The 25,366-nt window shown below is 43.5% G+C and overlaps 1 protein-coding gene across 1 annotated transcript in view; it reads left to right on the top strand.

Annotated features, from left to right (window-relative positions):
- LOC138491958 (cytochrome P450 2J2-like) overlaps positions 1 to 25,366 on the top strand; it is a 192,042-nt gene that overhangs the window by 35,034 nt on the left and 131,642 nt on the right. Inside the window, exon 2 of the mRNA XM_069618845.1 lies at positions 17,458 to 17,620. Within this exon, the coding sequence (XP_069474946.1) occupies positions 17,458 to 17,620 (163 nt within the window). The remainder of the gene's footprint in view (positions 1 to 17,457; positions 17,621 to 25,366) is intronic.

Genomic DNA, 25,366 nt, shown 5'->3' with positions numbered 1-25,366 from the left:
TAAAACGGAGGAAAGAATCAAACGCCACTTCTGGTGGCCTTCTTGGAGAAAAGACATAAAGTCTTTTGTTTTGTCTTGCGGAATTTGCGCCCAAAACAAGGGTCAAAAGAAAAGGCCAGCCGGCCTACTTCAACCCTTGGATATTCCACCAGCACCATGGCACACCTTGTCAATGGACTTTATAACTGACCTGCCTCCTTGTGCTGGTTACAACACTATCCTTGTAATTGTGGATCTATTCTCCAAAATGGCCCACTTTATCCCTTTAAAAGGTTTGCCTTCAGCTTCCACCTTGGCCAAGGAATTTCTGGAGAATATAGTTCGCATACATGGTTTCCCTTCCATATTAGTCTCCGATCGTGGAAAGTCAATTTATCTCCCATTTTTGGAAGAAGTGTTGCCAACTAGCACAAATAGATGTGCGGCTATCCACCAGCCACCACCCCCAGACCGACGGACAAACCGAGAAAACCAATCAGACTCTCGAGCAATATCTTCGGTGCATGTTACACCAATCCGAGTTAAATTGGAAAGACATCCTTTGGATCGCAGAATATGCATACAACAATTCTGTGCATTCTGGAACCGGACAAACTCCTTTTTATACTTTGTATGGTCACCATCCTCGGACCTCTGATCAAGATCCACCTCTGACCATGGAAATGCCCGCAGTAAATCATCTGCATTCCACAATAACCCAAGCCTTCAAAGAAGCTGCAACTCATTTACAGCAAGCCAAGAAAAAGTATAAAGAAAACGCTGATTTGCACCGAAGTAAAACTCCTCCTTACCAAGTAGGGGATCAGGTATGGCTAGCAACGAAACATTTACCCCTCAAGGGCCCGCAAACTTTCAATCCCAGATTCATAGGACCTTATCCCATCAAGGCTATAATCAATCCCGTGGCCTTTAAACTGGATTTACCGTCTAACATGCGTATTCATCCAGTTTTTCATGCATCACTTTTGAAGCCAGTACAACCAGGGACCCGACTGTCCAAGCCTCCAGACCCAGTTCAAATTGAAGGGGAATTAGAATTCGAAGTTAAAGACATTTTAGACTCCAAGGTGTTAAAGTCCAAACTCTTCTATCTTGTTGACTGGAAGGGATATGGACCTCAGGAGAGATCGTGTGAGCCTAGTAACCATGTTCACGCACCTCGATTAATACAAAGGTTCCACCGGAGATTTCCGAACAAGCCAAAACCCCCGGAGGGAACAACCTTGGGAGGGGCCTTGAGGGGGGGTACTGTCATGATGCCTACCTCCAAGGAGCCAGGTCCGACCCAGCAACCCCAGAGGCAGGCATCATTTCCCCCAGGGAAGTGCCAGCGGGCCCAAGCTGGGGCCCTTTGGACACAGTCCTGGCGCCTTAGGCGCCAGGCTCAAGTTGGACCCCTGTCCTGGCACCTAAGGCGCCAGGCTCATAAAGCTAGACATGTGTTCAAGTGTTTTAAGGTGCACTTACCTGATGCAGACCATGCTGCTACATCCAGGCCCTCTTGAGGCCTGAATGGAACTACTTTACCTGTGGACCTACTTTCCCCTGGGTGTGGTCGGGGAAGGATACATACCTGATCGGTGGAAGGATACATACCTGGAACTTCTTCCAAAGCTATTTAAACCACGCCCTATCAGCAACTCACGCTTCGCGTTGTTCTGCTCCTCGCAGCTGGACGCTCACCGTGTCAGCTCCTGCATCTGGACTTCAGCCACGCCTGTCAGCATCCTGGGTCACCTGCTAAGAGAGAATTGGAGAGAAAGAAGACCTTACCTGCTAAAGCTGCATCACGGAGACTTCACACCGACGATCCTGAAAGGGAAGACATCATTTTAAAAGCATTTTGCTTCGATCGCTGCAGCGCTGCATTTCACTCACCTTTCCTGGGCACCTCCATCTTCAGCAGCAATCATCCGGATCTGCAGCCACTTCCCAGAGCCTAGAGAGAAAAAGACAAGAACACAAGGTGAGAGAAGGAAGGGAATAGGAAAAGTTCAGTTTCCTTCTAAGACTTACCTGTTGGGTCATTCCCATTTCATTTCGGGACCTGCCGCTTCCTGGCATTCCGGACCCCGGCCCCTATGGGGAAAAAAGACAAAGACATTCAATGAGCGAATGCAAAGACATTACCCGAACCCTCATCCAGAACTTACCTGTCATTTACTGGAACTGCACGTTTCACTTCGGGTCGGTGCCATATCTCCGGCATTCCGAACCCCGACCCCTAAGGGGAAAAAAGACATAAGCGATTAGCGCTTGCTGCAATAAGACAATGAACATTATTATAAGGCTTGAACTTTTAAACTTGCTACAGAACTCTTACAGCGCCTTACCTGAATAGTCAAGCTTATTTGAACTCCCATCAAACCTCAATCCAGTGAAGTAACTAGGTTTCAACGCGCCCCTGCATCAGAAGCAGGATGGAGAACTCATCCTTCCAGACCCTAAGGGGAATATTCCTGCGAGCCAGTGAGTCTATCTTCAGAGTCCTGCGCTTCACCATAGAAGAAGCATCAGCACTCGAAGCCAGACCTGCGCCTCCGTGGGAATCAGGTGAGCGTGACACATTGTACCAATACCTCAAATATTCGATTGTTCACCGCTTTGTATAATGTTTGGTTGAAAATTGAAACACTGTTGGGCATCTCAATATAAGTAAATTTGGTGGCTGTTAGTTAAATAACCCCCTATCAGACTTGTATTGAGTATAGCCACGGCAATACATTTTGCTTCACGGTGATCTTAGGGGCTGAATTCCATTGAAATTATATTTGAACTTATTGGACCTAGATTCTCCCTCTCTTTCTCTGTATTCAACCACATTATTTAGCTGTTATTCAGGCTCTTTTTTTAAGGCATGCAAGGAACTTTTGAAGAAAGTAGTCTGGAGGTTAATGTGTACGGTACAGCCTTTTGTAGTGAGAAAGAATTAGAATGAGCTATGAATTGAACAAAACTGCTCGCTGTCTGACAAGTATTTGTTCTAGTAAATTGATGCACAGGTGGTTTAGCTTACTATGTGATTCTTTCTTTTTGTCTCTCCTCTTTGTTGTAAACTGTGTAAGAAAATGAATTCTGTTTCAAAGAAATTGATTTTATGTAAATGTTTCACGTAAAATGTTTATGTTAATATGTGTAAAGTTTAATGTTTAAACTAAATCACATTTATAATAAATAAAACAAAATAATAGTGGTTCAACAAAAGTGGAAACCAAGGTTGGTTTCAGGTGGTCTTCTCACCAGTTGCTGCTTGATCAATGTCACACAAAGTAGTTCAATCAACAGGGTTATTCGTAAGACCTTCTCCACAGGCCCCTGGTAGTTGTTCCAACTACCTTGAATGTCTTCGAGTTCCTTGAAGAATAATTGTAACACAGTTCCTTTTGTAAGCTTCTCTGGGTTCCCTTCCCCACGCTTCAATCCTTTAAACAGTACAACAAAACTAATAAGTCTGAAACTTGGTTTAGCCTCTTAGGGTTCCTTTCCCCAAGCTCAGACCCCTTCCTACCTTTAAGCTCAAAGTCACTGTTATCAGGATGTTTTCCTTGATAAATCTATCAGGTTTCCTTTCCCCAAGCTTAAGCCTCTTCCAACTTTCAAACACACAACTTAACATGTCACAGTTCTTTAGGGCACCCTTCCCCAGATTTAGGCCCCTTTAATTCAAAATACACATTCAGCTGGCTGGTAGGTTTCTCAGGGTTCCATTAACCAAGTGTAGGCCTCTTCCAGCTTTTAGCATGAGTCGGTTGTATCAAAATTACACTCTGCTCCCTTTGATTTCCTTGGTAGGCCTTTCAGGGTTACTTTCACCAAGCTCAGGAGTCTCACGTGGTCAGGATGTACCTTTTTCTCATTGTTAGCCTTTCCCCTATACCATCCTTTCATGGGGTAGAATCAGAGCCTTTCGAGAACATCAGGCTCTTTGCTTTTCCTAGGCGTGACCACTCTAACCCTTCTGCCCCCCTCTTTGCCTTCTTGTTGTTTTGTTTCTTGATACCTTTTGTTTCTCTTCAGATGCTTCCTGCACCCCTTTACCTCTTCTTCCTTTCCATGCACACTTGCACCTGCTTTTCTGTTTACTTTTTTTTCGTGCCCCTGGCACCTTTCCTTGCCGCTTCTCGTGCCCCTCTCATATTCAGTTAGGGGCCACTCGCACCTTGTGCTTCTTTCCACTTTCTCTCACTTTTTATTTTGATCGGTCTTAGGCTCGCTTTATGCTCCAATCTGTTTTTCTTGCCTTACGCTATATTTGGGCTTGCAGCTATGCCTTTAGCCTTCACGCGTTCTGCCTTTATGCTTTTTCTTTCAGCCATGCCTGCTGCTTTGCTCTGGCTTTCTGCTTCGTTCTCAGCCTTTCCGTTTTCTGCTTTGCTCTTGCCTTCAGCTGCACTTTCCTCTTTAATGCTTTCCTTTATTTGCAACTCCATGCCGCTTTTGCTCTCTGTGCCTTTCTCCCGCTTCGCTCTCTTCCAACCACATGCTGCCGAGTTTCTCTCACATTTCCCATGAAACTCACAGTCTCACCACCTGGTCCTTAGGCACCCTTGGGGTCGGCACTGGCCCCAAGGGAACGAGCGCTCTTCCAAACCACGCCTGCAGAATGCAGGCAGCGCTTCTACAGCTCCATTGTCAAGCTGCAGGCCACACACACCGGGCTAGCGTCTCCGCACGCCGTCCTCCTCCAGCTTGCAGCTCCTGCTTCTCTCCGCTCCTGGGCTCCACCGTTCTAGACTGCATCCCCAGCTCACTCACTCTTGTGTGCATGAACACACCTATATAGTGAACCAAACTGCCAAGTGGAGTCAGGTGTGAGTAGTTAGAGTGCCTGACCCTGCCTGCCTCTATTAGTGGGATAACCAGAGTTCTTTCTAGGGTAAAAAGAGGACTGTACTCCAGGACTCTGCGCCATTCGGTGTAAGTGCTTTATTGGAGTGATCACTCTTAATCAAAACACCCTCTCCATGACTACACGTGTTTCGGCTCGGCTGAGCCTTTATCAAATCAGGGCTAGAACTGTGCACACATCATTATACAAGCAAAATAAAGACCAATTCATTCAAATGAAATACAAATCATGACAGCATTAAATTGGCCGAAAGCAATGGAAATAATTAAAAAACACACAGATAATGCGGGTTGGTAAAGGAGAGGATTGTGGAGGGATTGAGGAAAAACAACAAAGTATCACCAGAAAACAAAAACCAAAGCACAATATTTAAACACATCAAATAGGGGAAAAAAAGGGGAAAAGAGACAAAAATAAATAAACAAGTATTAAGTTTTGCACACTGAATTGCATTTTCACCAGACTTTGATCAAACTCCCCCCAGGATATGGGGTGGCTTACCAGCAAGTCTTTGAGCGAAAAATTAACGTGATAATTATCAGGTAAGTCATAGAAGGGTTAGATCCAAATGCTCGAATTTCTGTGGAAAAAAAAATATAAATCCATGTAATGCATATATCTATATTTATGCCACGCTAGTTGTTCACTGAATGGTACATCCACTCTAGATATGTGGGATATAGATTTGGAATCTGTAATTAAAAGAAGCTATGGCCCGGTCCCTAACCACCATGTCCAAAAGGTCATTGATCCACTAATAGGCTAGTATCTTGAAAAAACTTGAATCGTCCAAAATCATATTCAATTAAAGGCATCTAACCGCTCGATACGTCCGTATGTTACTTGGTTATGTTTATAATACTCAGTTCCTCCATAATAATGTTCTTGCTCATATATCATTTACTAATAGGCACAAAGTATTTATCATCTAGTCTAGTAATCAATGTGTTCTGCATGGGGTAGTGCAAGATGCGATGACCCTGCATCTCCTGTTCCACGCATCGGCTGAAATGGAATCCCGTGAACCAGCGCCATTTTGGGACATTGTTGATATACAGTATCCATGGCAACGTTGTATCTGCGTTGCCATGGTACGAGCATTCTCTGCACAGCTCCAGTTCCCAAATACTGGACGCCATTTTAGAAGAGCGCTGAGTACCTTGATTTATTGTTGAGGTCCATTTTGGAGCACAATTTCAAAGGGTTTATAATCTCAGGAAATTAAAGATGTTCTTGGATAAACACACTGGAAAAAATACATAATAAGTAGACCCATAACGGCAGTATTTTGATGAATTCAGAACAAGCAATGCAAACGTGCGTGTGTATGCCGTGGTAATTATTATCATATGTGATTCTTAATTGTCAGATGTCATAAAATCTGATGAATAACATCAATCTCTCATAATTATTATTATTATGTAACCCTCACTAATTGTAATTCAGGCCCGCTCATTGGGCGCAATCTCTGTAAACGGTAGGAATTATAACTATGAGATAAACCCATAAAGGTAATGATTTGATGAGAATAGGTTTGAGATGACGTGTGCATGCGTACGCTTTGTTACTATTAATTTAAGTAATGATTGATTGTCAAGTGTCATGAAGTCTGAAACGTATCACCAATCTGTGATGAGTGCTATTAAGTAACCCCAATTAATTCTCACTCGAGCCAACTAATTAGGCGCAATCTCAGAACCTGAATGCTCACCTCTTATACAATTGGTAATTTTAATTTCCATTAACTGATTTGCATCTTATTATCTAAGAACAACTAATTGGATGCCCATTCAGCATATTGGAGGGTCGGAGAATTCTGCAATACCTTGTTAGTAAACAGAGCTTCATATAAAATCTCAAAACTAATTGAAAATGGTTATGTATGACCTCATTACACGGTAGGCGGTAAGGGTTTACCAGTACCGGTATTTTACCGGTACTGGTAAATCCTTACCGCCTTACTACGAGGTCCCTTTGCGGGTTGGGGAATTTAACACCTGCTTTTTGCAGGCGTTAAAAACCAACCCGCAAAGGGACCCAGGGAGCTAATTACGGTACTGCAATTTGCGGTAGTCATCTTGTAGTCATATTTCCTAGCGTTTACAGATATTGCGCCCAATAAGCAGGCCTGAATTAGATTTAATGCGGGTTACGGAATAATAATAATTATGAGAGATTGGTGCTATTCATCAGATTTTATGACATCTGACAATTAAGACCCACATATGATAATATTAACACAGCGTACGCACGCACGTTTGTATTGCTTGTTCTGAATTCATCAAAATACTGCCATTATGGGTCTACTTATTATCTATTTTTCCAGTATGTTTATCCAAGAACATCTTTAAATTCCTGGGATTATAAACCCTTTGAAATTGTGCTCTAAGATGGATCTCAACAATAAATCAAGGTACTCAATGCTGTTTTAAGATGGCGTCCAGTATTTGGGAACTGGAGCTGTGCAGAGAACGCTCGTACCATGGCAACGCAGGTACAACATTGCCATGGATACCGAATATATCAACAATGTCCCAAAATAGCGCCGGCTCATGGGATTCCATTTCAGCCAGCGCGTGGGACAGGAGCTGCAGGATAAGCGCATCTCGCACTACCTTGTGCAGAACACAATGATTACTAGACTAGACAATGAATACTTTGTGCCTATTAGTAAATGATATATGAGCAAGAACATTATTATGGAGGAACTGAGGATTATAAATATAACCAAGTAACATGCAGACATATCGAGCAGTTAGATGCCTTTAATTGAATATGATTTTGGACGATTCGGGTTTCTTCAAGATACTAGCCTATTAGTGGATCAATTACCTTTTGGACATGGTGGTTAGGGTCCGGGCCATAGATTCTTTTAATTACAGATTTCAAATTTATATCCCACATATTTAGAGTGGATGTACCATTCAGTGAACAACCAGCTTGGCATAAATATAGATATATGCATTACATGGATAAATATATATATATATATATTTTTTTTTTCCAAAGAAATTTCGAGCATTGGGATCTAACCATTCTCTGATTTACCTGATAATCATCACGTTAATTATTTGCTCAATGACGTGCTGGTAATCAAACCATATCTTGGGGGGAGTTTGATCAAAGTCTGGTGAAAATGCAATTCATTGTGCAAAACATGAAATCAATGGTTTCCCAATTGGATTAATACTTGTTTATTTATTTTTTGTCTCTTTTCCCCCTTTTTTCCTGTAATTGATGTATTTGAACATTGTGCTTTGATTTTTGTTTTCTGGTGTTACTTTATTGTTTTTTCTCCATCCCTCTACAATCTTCCCCTTTACCAGCCCGCATTCTCTGTGGGTTTTTTAATTATTTTCATAGCTTTCGGCCAATCTAATGCTGTTGGGATTTGTATTTCATTTGAATGAATTGGTCTTTATTTTGGATGTATAATTATGTCCGCACAGTACTAGCCCTGATTTGATAAAGGCTCAGCTGAGCCGAAACATGTGTAATCATGGAGAGGGCGTTTTGATTAAGAATGATCACTCCAATAAAGCACTTACACTGAATGGCACAGAGTCGTGGAGTACATTCCTCTGTTTTCAAGTAATTTGCAATGGTTTGGGCTTTATTACGTCATACCCTAGAGACCTGCGACAATAAATCCAATTTTGTGCAAGATAACCAAATACAAACAAATTAATCAGGAATTGTAAGGAGTCGCCTGGCAGAGCAACTTTGCAAAAAAGACCCTCCTTTTTTGCCTTTTTTGATTCTTTCTAGGGTAGGTTTCTCTTACTTTCCCCAGGTTAAAATAAAAGCATAACAATTCCATTCCTTACATTACATTACATTTGAATGTTCATCTATTTTCTAAGAATGGAGGAAGCCTAGTGAACCAATTCTCACTCGTGTGAGATAACCGCTGTGAATCAAAAGCCATAAGAAATCGCAATCGACATTTCTGTATTCTTTCCTAACATATTTGAGATGCTGCTTTCGCTGATTGTCCAAAGAAACACAAATGCCAAATTATAAGATCTACCTTCTATTCCCCTTGTTAAACTAACATGGTTGCCACATTAACACAGGTGGAACTGGTCATTATGCAGTGTGGGCAGAAGTTGAGAACTTCCACAGTCGTGTCTAGACAAATCTAAAATAAGCTTATCGGTTTTGTGTGTCAGAGAAAATTGTGGATGCCAGCTATTACTAATGTGGGCTTAGTGTACACAGACTATAAAAGCAAGCGGAAGGCAAAATGTCTTGAGTTTGTCCAGAGCGTGTCTTATAACCACAACCAATAAAGACTGTTGAGAAACTCCCAGGCGTCTGATTTTCTGTATTTCTGTATTTCTGTCTGATCAATGAGGAGTGTTCATAGATGCCAGATGCTTGATGCGACCTCCGGTTTAGATTGGAATTAGTCACTGATGCTGTTGGTTGAAGGGGACCCGGTATAATCCTAAACGTGTTGTCCTACCACTCTACATTATTGAGTAGTTCACATATTAGTAATGCACATTCTGTTGTGCAGCATCTTAACTCTTTGTGGACAGAGTTTATTGGAAATGTTCTTTCTATGTGACAATGATCAGATGCAATTGCTGGATGCATGATATAGTCTGGGAATGCCCCTCTAGGAAGTAAGTGCAAAGACAAAATAAGTATATTGACATAAGTTAAGGCATTGGAAAATTCCACCTCCACTCTTAATTCTTGAGTATATACATTAGGATACTCTGATTCAAAGTAAGGTAGATGCAGAATGTAACCTGACAGATCCCAGTTGTACAACAAGAGGACTCAGACAAGGTTGTATATTGGCGCAATGCCTCTGTAATTTGTACCTCACGGACCTCGATAAAGCAGCCTTTGTCAGTCCTAAAATGGGGGAAGCACGTGTCTGCTGGATTTGGATATTAAGCAGAAAAAGTCAAATGTAATCCACTTTGTCAGGTATCCAAAAAAAGGTGTCAAATTTAAGGTGTTCATTGATAAGGCTCCAATTGACGGTCTGAAAGAAATCACTTATTTAGGTTTCATTATAACAGCTCAAGCAAGGATGACTTTTATGGTAAAGGGATTGGAAAAATAGAATATAGATCAGTATATAGATCAGTTGATTAACAAAATGAAAAAAATGTATTGTATGTTTTGTAAATTCTCCATAAAGCCTTTAATAAGATTTTATATTGGCAAAGTTGTCCAAAGGTTTTATATGGGTCTGAAATTGAGACCTCTTTCAATGGGATGTCTTGGGATAAACTAAAAGGTAGAATTTGGAAATAAACACATAATCTTCCGTTATCTGCTCCGTTTGCATCATTGTTTTAAACTTGGCCTACAGTCTTTCCAAACCTGGTTTCACTGGCACATTATTTCTTCGTACAGTAAAATCATTCCTCCCATGCACACCACCCAGTATGAAGATCTACAGTTCGCTACGTAGAACAAAGCATCACATTTTTTGATTTGTATCGAACAATGTGCAGAATCCATTTTGGTTCAATGTGGAAGAACTAAAGTGATATAAGGGTGAATCTATTATGGATAAAATGATGTCTGCGAAATGAAATTATATTTTATTTATATCGGGCTCGTGCACCAGTGTTTCAGAGCACGAATTGATGGATAGAAACTATAAATAGGACAAGGAATTGTAGTTTACATTCTAGGTTCTCCAATGTGGATAAACCTTTGGGGACGTTGGCCAAGTATCTGGAACAATATCCATGCCCTTACTATAGAGAGCAGTTTTCACGGTTTTGTTTAAACCTTTTTTTAACTGGGAAAATGACACTAGCTCCTTCATCTTGGTCTTATCCAAGTCTTGGAATATGTGGTAATTGTTTCAAGCCAGATGAAGTAGAGACATTAAAATATATAGCGGTAGAATGCCCAGCTACTGCAAATAGTAGGACAAAGTATTTGGGTTATATTTTCAAAATGAGAGCTGATGTAGACATAGAATCCATGTGGGAATTACTAAATGTGGGCAATGAGATATTTTTAAACTACTAAGGTAATCAGATTGTTGGAAGAAATAGGTCTCCTTGGTAATACATATGGATGATTTAAATAGGAGAATTTTAACTAGAATGTCTATTCTAGAAGTTGAAATGATGTGCTTCTAGTTTTCTTTCTTGCTATATATATTTTGTATGTATTTGGAATTGGTTTTACTGGATTCTATTGATTTGATGGTGTCACAATAATAAATATAATAATATTGACATTGGCGGTGATAAAAAAAGGTTGACTCTGTAGATATAGGATACTTAGCTCTCAATGGGACTTCATAATTCAGCATGCATATTAAAGTGTTGGGGTGGAGTCACAAATGTCTGACACACTTTGCAATATGTGATTAGTAAGTCTCCTCTTTCTAGAGGGCTACTCCAAACACCACCATGAACTTTGTGTTGGGTGAAAAATGGATATCCCTTCATATTCAAAAGGGGAACTATCCTGCTATAGGTTTTTGTGAACAACAAGACAAAGGGCCTCATTACGAGCATGGAGGTAATGAAAAAAGGAAGGCGGAATGGTATTACCGGCATCGTTAACGGGCCCGGGCCATTATGAGCTGAAAACCCTGCAATTCCAAGCATCCACATTACCCTACCACGGACTGGCCAGGAGCTCGCTTTCACTGGCAGGCATGCCCAATTGCGTCGGTGCTCTTGACTGCACCCATGTAGAATTGGTGGCCCCTCATGCCAATGAGGCGGTGTATCGCAATCACAAGCAATACCACTCCATCAATGTGCAGATGGTATGTGACTCCAGCAAGATCATCACACATTGTTGCGCCCGATATCCCGGATCTACACATGATGCCATGGTGCTGCGTAACATGAGGCCACACTACCCCGCTACATCGAGCGACATGCTGGACGACGTGCCTGGCTGCTCGGTAAGTTGGCTGACTTGGCCATGGCAATGCATTGGGGTTGTGAGGTGGGGGATGCATACTCCACCTGGTTGGGATTGTGGGGGGGATGCATACTCCACCTGGGTGGGACTGGGGGGGGTGCATACTCCACCTGGGTGGGATTGGGGGGGTGCATACTCCACCTGGTTGGGATTGGGGGGGATGCATGCTCTACCTGGTTACGATTGGGGGGGTGCATACTCCACCTGGTTGGGATTGGGGGGTTGCATACTCCACCGGGGTGGGATTGGGGGTGAGTGGACAATGCACTCAGAGCTAAACACTGTTGTCCTGAACATTCCAACCTGAACATGACACATCAATGCCATACATAAGACCAATGCCACACATCAATGACAACATGCCAGATGCACAAGCAGGCCACCATGGTTATGTCAAGCGATGCATGACTAAACATGATTACAACTGTGCCAATGCTGCTAGTGTGATTAGGTACAGAGTAGCATACACTGCAATAATGGATGGGAAGACATTGTTCCGCATCCACAGTACATCCACATCAGCATGCAATTGGACGGCCTGCATCATCTGTACAACGCAATCCACACTAGTGTACCATTGTGCAGTACACAATGCATCAAATGAACCTGTGCACATACATCCTGGGACATGTGCATGCCAACACCAAATAGCTGCAGCCATGGCCGTTTCTCCTAAAGGTGTCAGCTTAGATATTGACTCACACATACTTCTTTGTGCTCCCATGCAGGTGATGAAGGCTATCCCTTGAAGCTGTGGCTACTTACCCCTGTACGGAACCCGCAGAACAGGCACGAAGATTAGTACAGTCGGGTTCATACCCGTACCCGTGTTGTGATTGAGCAGATCTTTGGCCTGTTGAAGGTACGGTTCCGCTGCCTAAGCAGGTCTGGTAGAGCACTCCTCTATGGGCCTGAGAAGGTGGCAAAGATCACCATGGTCTGTGTCATGCTGCACAACATGTGCATCCGGAGAAACATACCACTGCCACCTGACATTTACATGCATACACCGGGTGAGGATGATAAGGATGATGATTGATGAGAAGCAGCACCCCTGGTAGTACATGATGCACAAGATGGCCGTGCTGTACGCCAATCACTGATTGACGAATACTTCTGATCCACAGGGTCGTTAATGGTTATGTGTCAGTACTACACTGAGACTGGGACCGTGTGGACATGGACACAGGGTATGTGGGGAGTTGGGCACTATGCGCTGTCATGAATAAAATGTACACACACATAATTAACAATGTCCAGTCATGAAATGATTTTGAACACAACGGGTGTATTAAGAAAAATAACAATATAGTGCTTCCTCCCTCCGCCACTCACACGCCCTCCCCCCCAAAACACCCAAACACCCCATACCCCTCCAAACACCCCATAACCCCGCAAACAACCCATACCCCCCAAACACCCCATACTCCCCAAACAACCCCCATTAAACACCCCCATAATCCCCTCAACACCACCAACACCACCTCCCCCCTCACCCATTGTCATCCCACACACAATGTGATTAGACCGGCTATTTCCAGACTTTTTTTGCGTCAGAGGGTAGCATTTCTGTGTGCCTTGCACTGTGCCTTGTCATCCGCACAGGGCTTGAGGGTGTCGAGCTTGCAGGTGTGGTCGATGGGGTGGAGGTGGATGGATTTTGCACCACCAGTGCAGGTTTTTGCTGCTGCATGTGTTGCAGCATCCTGCTAAGGACCTGTGTGACGGCCCCTAAACTGTCACGGATGATTATGGCACTCGAATTGATGGCCAAAATGGTTCCAGCATTCGCCTCTGGTATTTCACAGCGTGTTTGAAACACCCTCGGCCACATACTGGCACACCAGTTCGATCAGTGAGTCCTGGCGGGCCTCTACCCTCAACAGGCGTGCCTCCATGTCAGTGGGGGCTGTGGAGGTGGAGGGTGCTGCAGCTGGGTGGGCCATTGCAGGGCTGGCCTCTGGGGTGCTTGACAGATACAGACTCCGCAGTTTGCCTGCTGGTTCCTGCATGAAGCTGGACGGTGTGCCCTGTGTGGAGTGGTGGGGGGTGGACGGGGGGCTTGATGTGTGGGGACATTCGACATGGATGGTGCCGTCAATGTCCTCTTATTCCTCCGCATGCACATCCACATCTTTGAGGGGGGCTGTGGCTGCTGCCTCACCCACGGAACTGGTGGCAGCGGACTGCGTGCCATTAGGCTCGCCTTCAGCAATTGTTGCCACCTCAGTATTTGCACTCTCGTCCACTGCTGTTATCTCCTCCTCAGCCGGCCTGGCCTGTACAGGTGCCCTGGGTTGCACTCTGGCCCGCTGTGCTGCCCCGGAGGTGGAAGGCCCAGTGCCCTCTGGTCTGGCCCTAGATGTTGATGTCCTTGGGGCAGGGTCCTGCCCTTCACCTTCTGCATCAGTGCCTGTGGGGGAACAAGAGATGCAGGGCATCAGTGATGGTGTTACATGCAAGATGCATGAGTTGGTGCTGTTTAGTATTTCATTTCTCATGCATTGCATTCTTATAGGTGTGTCACACAGGGTACTTTCAAGGGGGGGGCATATTGGCATAAGCCGTGCCCTCTCCATTTGGTACTGATGTGTACCAGGTGGCATACTGTTGTATTGCGGTTTATGTGATATGTGACATGCGAATGGTCCCTGTGTGTTGGGTGTCTGTTGGTAATGGGATTGGCACGCAGCATGCATTTAATTGGGCCAGGGTTTGGGCCTCCATCTGGACATGGATCTGTATTTGTTTGTATGATGGGCCATGCATGGCTCACTTTCACATCTGTTGTACTATGTCATGGTTTGGCCTACTGGGTTTTGTGGGGTCACTCACCTCCATCTCCCGATGTCGCCGCACCGGTCTCCATTTCACCAAAGCCCTCTATGGACTCCATATGTATGGTGGTGCTGCAGGTCTCTACCCAGTGCATCAATTTTACTGGTGAGTGAGCACCCCTCCTGTGGCCATGGCCTCCCTGCGATTGGATGCCAGGATGTTACGGACCCGGAGACGTAGGTCATCCCATCGTTTTTTACAGTCTTTGACCATGCGGAGTGTGGTGCCAACCGCTGTCACCTTACGCGCAACCTCCTCCCATATTTCTTTTCTTATTAGTTGCACTTCCCTTTTGAGGTTGTTTGCAAAAACCTCATCTGCATGGGCTGCAAGAGTATCAGCCAGCATGTTCAGCTCCTCATCGGAGAAGCACTTCTTGCGCAGGCAGGGGGTAGTCTTGCAGGTAGCCTTGGACATGCTGGATGGTATGGCCATGCTCTGTACTCTGAAGCACTGCTGGATTGAGAGGATTGCAATGGATTGTGTGTTTAAAGATGGCCGCCGGTGCATTTCCCGTTACTTCCGGGTCCGGTATTACGAGCCCGGTATTAGCATGATGTTATTACCGGGTCGGTATTAAGGGGTTGCTCCTTGGTGGAGGCGGTATCGGCGGGTCCCGTATGGCACTATCGGGGGGTTGGAGGGCCTTTAGAGGCATGGCGGTGCAGCCATTACAGGCATGGGGGTTCGCACATGCTCACGCACTCGTAATCAGCTGCTATTAGCGGCGTCAAGGGTGCACGGACGCGTTAATACCTCTATGCTGGTAATGTGGGATTCTCATAATGAGGCCCAAAGCATTTTTGGGACTGTGCGAGGACTGTACGAGGATTACTGATCATATATGTTTAGTATGGAAAAGATCCATATGGACTGTACGAGGACTGTACGAGGATTACTGATCATATATGTTTAGTATGGAAAAGATCACTAGTAGACCTAGCCATATTCATAGAATGGATGAACACTATCCATGATACCATGAAATTCATTGAAATAATCTCAAGATCGTCCATAAACACTTTGGACACAACAGTACAAATGTACTTTTATTGCACACACGAAAGAGACATCATGCCATCGACCAGCACTAAGGGATGTGATGCCATGCTCAACATTTGTTATGCATTAAATGAATAACAGGCAGAATAACGGTGTTTCAAAAAGCACTGAATGACCAAAAACTGATATTTCTATAACATGTGGCCTTTAATAAATAAATATATTGAGCAAGAAAAGGAGACATGGGAACCAAAATCACATACTGAACCCTGAGCCGAAGCAGAAATGAGTCCATATTCAGAGACACAATAGTACAAACATACGGATTATCTTGATACCAGGGTCTGCAACCTTTGGCTCTGCAGATGTTTTGGACTACAACTCCCATCATCCCTAGCCAGCATGCTAGCTACAGCATTGATAATGGTGGGGGATCCTGGGAGTCACAGTTTAAAACATCTGAAGAATCACAGTTTGCAGAGACTTAATCTAGAAAACAAGAAAGATCTTTTGATCATTGGAACTGTTTACAGGAACTTCGTGAAAAGAAAACAATCATTAAAATTAAGCCAATATATGCTTATAAGTGATGACTCAATTTGGAAGAGATGCTAAAGATGACTGATATCCTTGCAGGAAACAGAATTGCATACTCAATAAACATGGACATTGCTGTGTTTCTGTTGTTGTCCATGTAACAATGGGCAAAAAGGGAAATTCATTTAGAGAACCATTAAAGGTTAATAGCATTAGTATAGAATGTTTTCCTGTATTTCCCAAATAATTTGCAGTTTCGATGTAGCAATGCCCTTTCTGCTTAATAAGAGATAACTGGTTACATTGGTTTCTTGGGAGGAGGTGGTGAGAGAAATTATGGAGGAGGCATTCAGAGAAGCTAAAGAGGATGTGATGTGAAAGCTGTGGAATAGGTGATGATAGAAGATATGCAATAGGTGATGAGAAGGTAAGGAATAGGTGGTGAGTGAAGCTAAGGAAGAGGTGGGGAGAATACTAAAGGGGGAATGGTGAGAGAGGTAAAGGGGTAGGGATGATAGAAGTTAAAGAGGAAGTGGTGAGAGGTGTTAAGGAGGAGGTGATGGGAGACATTTCGTAGGATGTGGTGGTGAGAGCAGTCTAAGAGGAGTTGGTATGTATTTACTTTAATTAATTGAGGCAAATATCCTTGTCAATATTTTTCATTTTTTTGTGCCAGCGAGAAGTTCTACCATACCCGTTGCCTTGAGATGTTTCCCTAGATTGATATGATTTAACAGTGGTATAATTGTTTGCAGCAGAATTGACCGTAGTCAATTTCACCACAAACCCAATTTTCGCAGCCAAAATCAACTAATCCATGCCCCTCTCACGACCCTCCAATACATCCCCACCCCCCCACTTACCTTTCAGCGTCTGCCTTCATTCAGACCCTGCAGGAGTCAGTTCTGTCCCTGCAATGAGGGTCAGAACCCTGCAACCCCTGTTTTTTAAAAAAATGTAAGTCCCCCACTTCCAATGTCCCGGAAGCGGGGCACAACCCTGCAAACCCTGTTCCCATTGTACGCTATAATGGAACCGTATGGCTTAGTTGACCGAATTTTTGGCTGTACGATCATTTCTTATAGCCTAAATTCGGTCAACTAGGCCATACGGTTAAGTATATTCGGTCAAAACAGCCAATTCCGTTTCCCTTTGGCTGCTCAAGCACAATGCTTAGGGTATGGTGGCAGTTCATTTGTGGGCACCACCCTGAAAACAAGCTGCAGGCACTCAAAGATGAAGACAACTAGAGGCTTCAGCTTACCACGTCTGGCAGCTTGAATACGTTCTCGCTTTACTCTCCGCAGCTGGCAAACACCTATGGGAATGTTTTCACTGTATGGCTGGGAGGAGAACCTGTGATTGTCCTGAATGGATACAAGACACTACGAAATGCCCTCACGGCTCATTCCGAAGAAATCTCTGGGCGGCCTTCAACTCCACTCGCAGTTGACCTAATGGGAAATAAAGGTAAGAGAAGATTTCTTTACCCGTACAATCTACAGAAATAATGTGCATTTCCCTTACTCTGTAACCTGGAGGACCAACATGGCCTTTGATTTGATATGGTCCAATTCCCCTAAAAGTGATGCCAACGATAAGAGCTGGGGAAAGCAAATGTCATTAGTTATTAGCTATTGTAGCTCATGTGCTTTGGTTTAACATTTAACATTCAGAGGTTCTGCTTACCTTTGGTTCCCATCTTAAAATATGCAGTTTCAGGGTTTAAGTAATACATTTTCTCATTGGTCTGTGAATGTATGGCTCCAAAAGGTCTAAAAGATTATAGTCATCTGAGATGTTGCCCATATACCTTTATTTGTTGTATATACATTTATTGTATTTGCAAATACACAGATTACAGGCAGTTGTTTTATTATCCTGTCAGATCATATTTGCTCCTTCACACTTATCAGATAGGTACAGTGATCCTCCTCTTGACCTACCTTATTGCACCTTTCTGTAACCCAGTACATTCTGTCTGGAGCAGATTCCATTATCAGGTACATATTTAAATGCATATAATCAACAGTATTGCAAAACCATATTGTTACAAACGAGCATGATTGGTATCCACGTATGTTGGAGTCTGTATATTTCTCTTTGGAAGGAAAAGTAATCCTCTTGTAGCAAGTCTCAGATGACGTAGAAGCAAAATAGTGCTGAAGTATTTTCCAGAAGGAGAAATTTGTGCACGTTTCTCAACCTTATACGGCAACCATTTGTATCCATTGTTCTAGGTTCAAAATTCAAAGAATCCCCTTCAACCAAGAAGAAGAGCCTGAATAATTACCTCCTATCCAGACTTCAGTGATAAAGCAAGAATTACGTGTTTAGTGTTGAAAAGGGCATAAATTCTGTTACTGCCACTTTACCGCTGCATTACCACACAACTGAATTACAAGTTTGGAAGTCAAGTGGAGCATTCACTTGGAGCATAAAGATGGCGGTTGATCTGCCACTTTACCTCGAATAATCAGCACATTCACCGTGCAGAATTACCACTCATGATAAATCCACCAAAATCCCCATGGAGTATCATGGGCTCGGAAAATAGAGACTTAAACCACAGTGCCACCACCCATTATCTTATGGTAACTATGTGGGACCAAATGATGGTAATAGTAAATGATTTTGGCTGTAAGTCAGATTTACCTGTGATTTACTGCCAAACTCATAATGAAGCCCAATATTATCTTTTGTTAAAACTAAGAAGATTATATTTGGAGTCAGATCAAATCTTTTTGGACTAAAGGTCTGGATCTCATTACAGTTTTGGAATAACAACTGTTTTACCACACCACACAATTGCGGTTTTGAGCAACCATAAACTAAAACACAGTCTGGTTAAAAGTTATGGTCCTTTACTTGTTGAAATTTTTTTTAGTATTTAACTTATTTTATAGGGGTTCTTTTATTATGGAGGAATGGCACTAAGTTAATGCCCCCCAACAACAATCCTACCCCGCAATCTGGGACAGCGAAAGGCTCTTTTAGACAGAATATTTTAGTTTAATTAACAATAATAAATGGGTCAAATGTGGGTGTTCCCTTAACTCACAATGCTGGGTAAGTCACCCTAATGTATTCAAACAGAGAGCCGGTGGAATTTCCGGCACGGTTAACGCCAGACTCGTAATGAGGCATTTAGTATTAGTTTGGGAAATCTTTGCCAGCTTGATATAACTCACCCCAGTGATACCAAGGCTGTACAACCATCATATGATGTGAGGGCAATGAGTCATTTATCACCAGGAAGCAAGGTGGGTGTACATATATTCGAGTAATTGTCACTAAATTCCAATTGGGAGTTACAAATATAGCATAAGTGGCTGCCTAACTCGCATAAATGTCTGTTGTTTGCAAAATGTCATCTTAAATTTGTCCCATTGGGCTACACAGCCTGGAAGTAACAAGCTAATATCTCTGACCGCTGTTCATTATGCATTGATGTATCAGAATCTATAGATCATTTTACAATTATTTTGCCCATTTTACAGACGAAGGAGATAGAAATGGATTTGAATAATTTTAAGAAGATAAAGGATAAAATGAACACACATGCCATACAATGTGTGAAGTGACAAACATTTTTATTTCCAACTTAAAAATCCATATAATTAGAAAAATAGTTGAGTGAAATATTCTATGGTGCTGTGCAGGTCAAACAGTATATGAGATACAATTGTATTGAAATGAGAAAATGAAAAATTCAAAGACAGAGCGCATGAACAAATAATTTTGCACATTGTTTTGGTTGGAAATAAATGAAAGGGAAATGATGAAAGGTTTTGCTTTCCTTCAGGAATGAGGGTCTTGGAAAAATTAATCTCTTTCATAGCATATTTCTAAGATCGGATTTCTGTATCAGTGACCTTGCCAATGTTTTACAAACATGAGAAAAACATTCTGCTTTTTTACATGTATTTTTAAGAACTGGCACAGAGCATGAACCCTTCTAATACCTTTACCAAATCTGTGAAATCGCATGAAGAAGTCACAGATTCCAAGAATCCCTAAACAAGTCAAAGAAAAATGTTCCCCTTCCTAGGATTCAATTGCTAAAGCATCATTGAACATTTTAAATACAAAATGAAGCTTGGTCCCCCTTACATTTTGAGTAGTTAAATTAAATTTTGTGAGCAGGAACCACCTTCGAGAATGAATGTCTCACGGCCTCTTGTGGCTGAGATTGTCCTCTGGATGGTAAGGCACTACATTTCTAGGTTATCCAGCTTTCATCCTAAGCCCTTTGAATCCAGACAACAAGGAATCCACATGCTCTGATTACCCACCTTAATTTGGTAAATCCTTCTGTGTCCAGTGATGCAACCCTTTTTCTGCAATTTAGTTGGAACTCCTCTGACAAAATACCTGTGGATGCAGCTTACAAGAAAATTATTTGGTCCTCTTTTTCTCCCACAAACAGAGTCATGAATTTGTATAATGGCCAAACGACATCCACTTTATCCTCATTAGACACTACTATTTTGATTGGAAGGGTTCTGTGAATGGTTAATTTTTCTAATTCACACCAAAAGCATTATAAGAGGGAGTGTCAGCCTCAAACGTGCACCCCCCCCCTTCCACTGTTTGAGTGATCAGTTCAGCTGAATTAATGGGTTTATTTTTATATAATACTTTATATAAATGTCTTATATTGGGCAATTTGACATATTCATATTTGTGGGAATAACATGCATTTTATACTGCACTTTTTGTTTTTGTCGCTTCAAGCAAAGAGGTTTTATCAATAAATGGGACTAATTAAAAAATATGCATTACAGAATATAATTTGTATATACATGTTATTGAATTTGCTGTGCTCCTTCACAATCTCTGTTCAATTACTGGGTGAAATACATTGTTCAAAAATTAAGAAGAAATTAGTGTATTAGTTGGTCATTCGTTGTAGCATTTTAACTAAGGCTTATAGTTGCATTGCTTCACTATTAGCATGAAACCAACGGGTTTATCATTTACCAATCATCTGGTTTGCTAATGAATAGCGCCTTCATGGGTGTTCCACTCAACAAGTAACTTGATTTTATAGTTTTGTCCATACATTAATTGCTCAAAAGGTGCTTTTAAGCTCAATATGCAAATATATTCTGTACATCTAATAGTTTCATTGCAACCACACACGTCACAGTGGAGAGGGCTGGAGCCCTTCTCCAGAACACACGACGGCGCCCAGCTGAACGTAATCTAGCAGCCGACCCATGCTGCATTCCGGTGAGATCATCACAACGTGCATCAATGTGCACACCATTCGCCCTTAATTGTTTGAATGCTGTTTTGATAGGGATCCACTTACCCCTATTGCCTCGGCACTACTGGAAAGTGCAGACGAGGTTTGGCAATCCTTTGCCCACAATTTTGCCTAATTCGAAAAAAGCGCCTCCAAAATGGCTGCAATGTTTATGACTGCTTCAAGCAGTTCGAGCCCCTCTTGCCGCAACGCCTGATTGGCTGGCTTCACCCAGAAGAGCCAACCACAGTCGCCGGCAGGCAGAAGCCGGCCTCCCACTCCTAAGGCCTGCCTTCACAAGGCCTGTCTCTGCCTGTCTATTGCCTGGACTGCCTACTGCCAGACACTCTGCTGGAATCCACAGAGCCCTCACCTCAAGGTGTAGCTAAGGTACTGTACTCACCACAACTTCTGTGCATCGCCATTTACCTGAGTCACCTCCGCATCGCATAAACTCCTCTGCATACATGATACTGCTCATATATGGACACTGACCATCATGACTGCACTGCTGACTCTGCCATTGGCCTTCTTTTGCTGACATGAGCCATAGCTGGGGCACTCTCCGAGCTCAGAACCCCCACACATGCCTGTCTAGCCACCCTTATACAAGCATTCTGCCCACATATACACCACGGCTATTGCTTTGATAGCCTATACAGTGGATGCACCAATCCAATCTAGGTGAACCCTCATTGCATAACTCGCCTTCTGCTTTCAGAGCCTACATGTGACTTTCGAATTTAGGTTCTTTGCACTGCCATATTAGCTTCATGCATTTCTGAGCCTACATGTGATTTTCGAATCTAGGTTCTTTGCACTGCCATATTAGCCTCATGCATTTTTAAGTTCTTGTTGCATTTTTAAGCTCTTGTATAGCATGTTAAGTTCTGCACCTAGCTGCACCCCCTTTGATTGCCTATACGGCCAGTGTGTGTTGCTCTAAACTGCCTACACTGCCTTTGAGTGCTAAATTTTGAATCTTGCACCTGGTTGTACCCCTCCAGACTGCCGCCCAGCAGCTAACCTCACGGCCACTCTATCTTAGCCCTCCAACCCTGCTTACCATGAGTCACTCGCTCGCAACCTGCCCACTCACTAGCAACCAGCCCTCCAGTCAACCCCCACCTTCCCCTCCAACATTCCCCCCACTTACTTTCTACCCTCCTTCTTCTCTAAAAATAACATCACAGCTACCCACCCTCCACCTACCAGTACATTATACACTAGACCCACCAACATCAGGAACCAACTCCTGGGACTACACTCCAGATTCCCGAGCATCACCCACCAAACACCACCCAACTCACCCATAATCACAGAATCGTCCACCCTCACGGCCAAACTATCCGCACCCACAACAGTCTTGGTGCACACCAACCCCGCATCACCGGTCCTACACAACACCACCCCCCTATCCCAGACCCTACAGTGTGTCCTTATCAACGCTAGATCCGTCCCTGCTCATGCCACTGAAATTCACGAACTCCTTATCAACTTGGACCTTGACATCCTAGCCATCACGGAAACCTGGCTCCATAGTGCCGCAGGACCAGCCATCAACCTTGCCATCCCACAGGGCTACTCCATCATCAGGCAAGACCGCCTCTCCTCAGTAGGAGGTAGGGTAGCACTCATCCTGAAAGATCACTTAGAGGCCAGACAAATTACATCCAACCTGGGTGATACCACAGATTCCCTTGCTATAAAAATCGCCCTCTCCCCCAACTCCACCATCAACCTCGTCTACTGGCCACCTGGCCCAATACTGGAGTTCCATGAGAACTTCCTACATGGCTTAACAGACAACCTAAAACCCACTTCCAAAAGCATCCTCTTAGGTGACCTCAACCTAGGCTACAACGACAAAAAGGATAAGCCAGCCAAATCTCTCGCATCAGCCCTAAATGAACTAAGCTTTGACCAAAAGATAACCTCACCCACCCACAACAAAGGCTGCATCCCTGACTGGGTAGCAGACAACCATTGCCACATCGACATTAGCTCCATCACCCGACCCCCTGGTCAGACCACCACATCATTCACTTCCTCATTCCAGCCGCGTCTAAGACCAAAAAGCCTAACCCTATTCCTCCAGCCCAGGTAAGAAGAGCTACAAATCTTACCAAAGATATGATCATACCACACCTCAGCACACTCACAACCAACCTTAAGTCCTCCGACCCGTCAGTGTTAGCAGAAATCTATAAGAGCACCATAAGCACTGCCATAGACACCATCGCCCCATTACAGAATAAAAAAGCCAAAACAGTGAAACACTCAAACACCTGGTTCTCCTCTGAACTTAAAGAACTCTGCTCTCAGAAAAGAAAAGCACTGAACACCTGGCAGAAATTACCCTCCCCAGCCACCCTATCCTCCTACAAAAAAATCACCTCTCAATGTAAGAAAGCCATAATCATAGCCAAGTCCGCCTCCTACAATGAAAGAATTGCCAATGCAACTTCTGAATCCAAAGAACTCTTTGCCATCTTCAAAGAACTCACCACACCAGCTACCAAATCACAAGATATAGTCAAAGACCAAACTTGGTGTAACTCCATACAATCTGCCCTACTGAACAAAATCGAACTCCTACAAGATAAAATCAAGATGCACCACAAAAACCTATCACAGCACCTCGAACTAACCACCACATCTGACCACCAGCCCAACTCCAGTCCAGTGCCCCCTCCCGTCAAGTTCCACATAACCCCCTTCAAATTCAGGGAAGTAACAGAACAAGAAGTCATTGGGATAATGAACAAGATTAAACCTTCCAATTGCAAAGGAGACCCCTGTCCTGCCAGTCACATTAAAGACTGCACCGAACCTCTCGCCCCCTTTCTCAAATCCTTCATCAACGCCTCCTTCAACGCCAACACAGTTCCAGATCGTTTAAAAAAAGCTTGGGTACGCCCCCTTCTAAAAAAACCTACGCTTGACCCAGAAATTGCTAACAACTATAGGCCCATCACCACCGTGCTGTTCCTGCTCAAGATTCTGGATAAAGTTGCCTACACGCAAATCCAGGAATATCTTGAAACCAACAATATCCTAGGTAAAAGACAGTCAGGATTCCGACCAGGTCACGGGACAGAGTGTCGGCCCTACTCGACCTAAAAATACTACTTGGGGACATCATGGACAAAGGCAAACCGGCACTCCTTCTCCTACTGGATCTGTCCGCCGCCTTTGACCTTGTCAACCATGATATCTTAGGCATGCACTTAAAAAATGAAGCACACTTTGCTCCAGAAGCTATCGCTTGGGTGTCATTGTTCCTAAATGGTAGACTCATGAAGGTCTTCTCAGACACTGCCTTGGCTACCCCCACTATCATCCACTGCGGCGTCCCCCGGGGCTCCTGCACCGCCCGACACTCTACAACATATTTACCCTTCCACTCTTCAATGACCTCGACTGTCGCAAAATAGCGTACACTAACTACGCGGACGACACACAGGTACTACTCCCACTAACTGGGACCTATGAAGAAGATGTGACAGCCCTAAACAAAATCTACGCAGCCATCCAAAAGTGGATGGCGGCAAACGGCCTCTGCTTAAACGGGGATAAAACCGAGATCCTCATATTAGGGACCAGCAAAACTCTCAACAAACTCCCCCCTCAATATAAAACCTTTAACATCGATAACTCCATCATCACAGTCTCTAAGACTGTCAAAACCCTAGGTGTTCACCTAGATGCCTCACTATCCATGTCCCGCCATGTCAACGCCATAGCTTCCGTTTCAGCGCTCCCCACCAAAATGATCAACGCAGTCAAGCCTTTCCTCTCCACCAAAAACTGCCTATCCATCGCTAGGGCCACAATAGGTACCAAACTGGACTACTCTAATGCACTTTTCCTAGGCACCTCTATCAACAACCTAAAAAAACTCCAAATCACGCAAAATAACGCGCTCCGGGCAGCACTGACCATTCCCGAAAGGGAACACATTT

This window comes from Ambystoma mexicanum, chromosome 10 (genome assembly GCF_040938575.1).
Source record: "Ambystoma mexicanum isolate Mex_15411 chromosome 10, UKY_AmexF1_1, whole genome shotgun sequence".
Classification (NCBI taxonomy): Eukaryota; Metazoa; Chordata; class Amphibia; order Caudata; family Ambystomatidae; genus Ambystoma; species Ambystoma mexicanum.
This window is presented reverse-complemented; position numbering and strand designations above follow the sequence as displayed.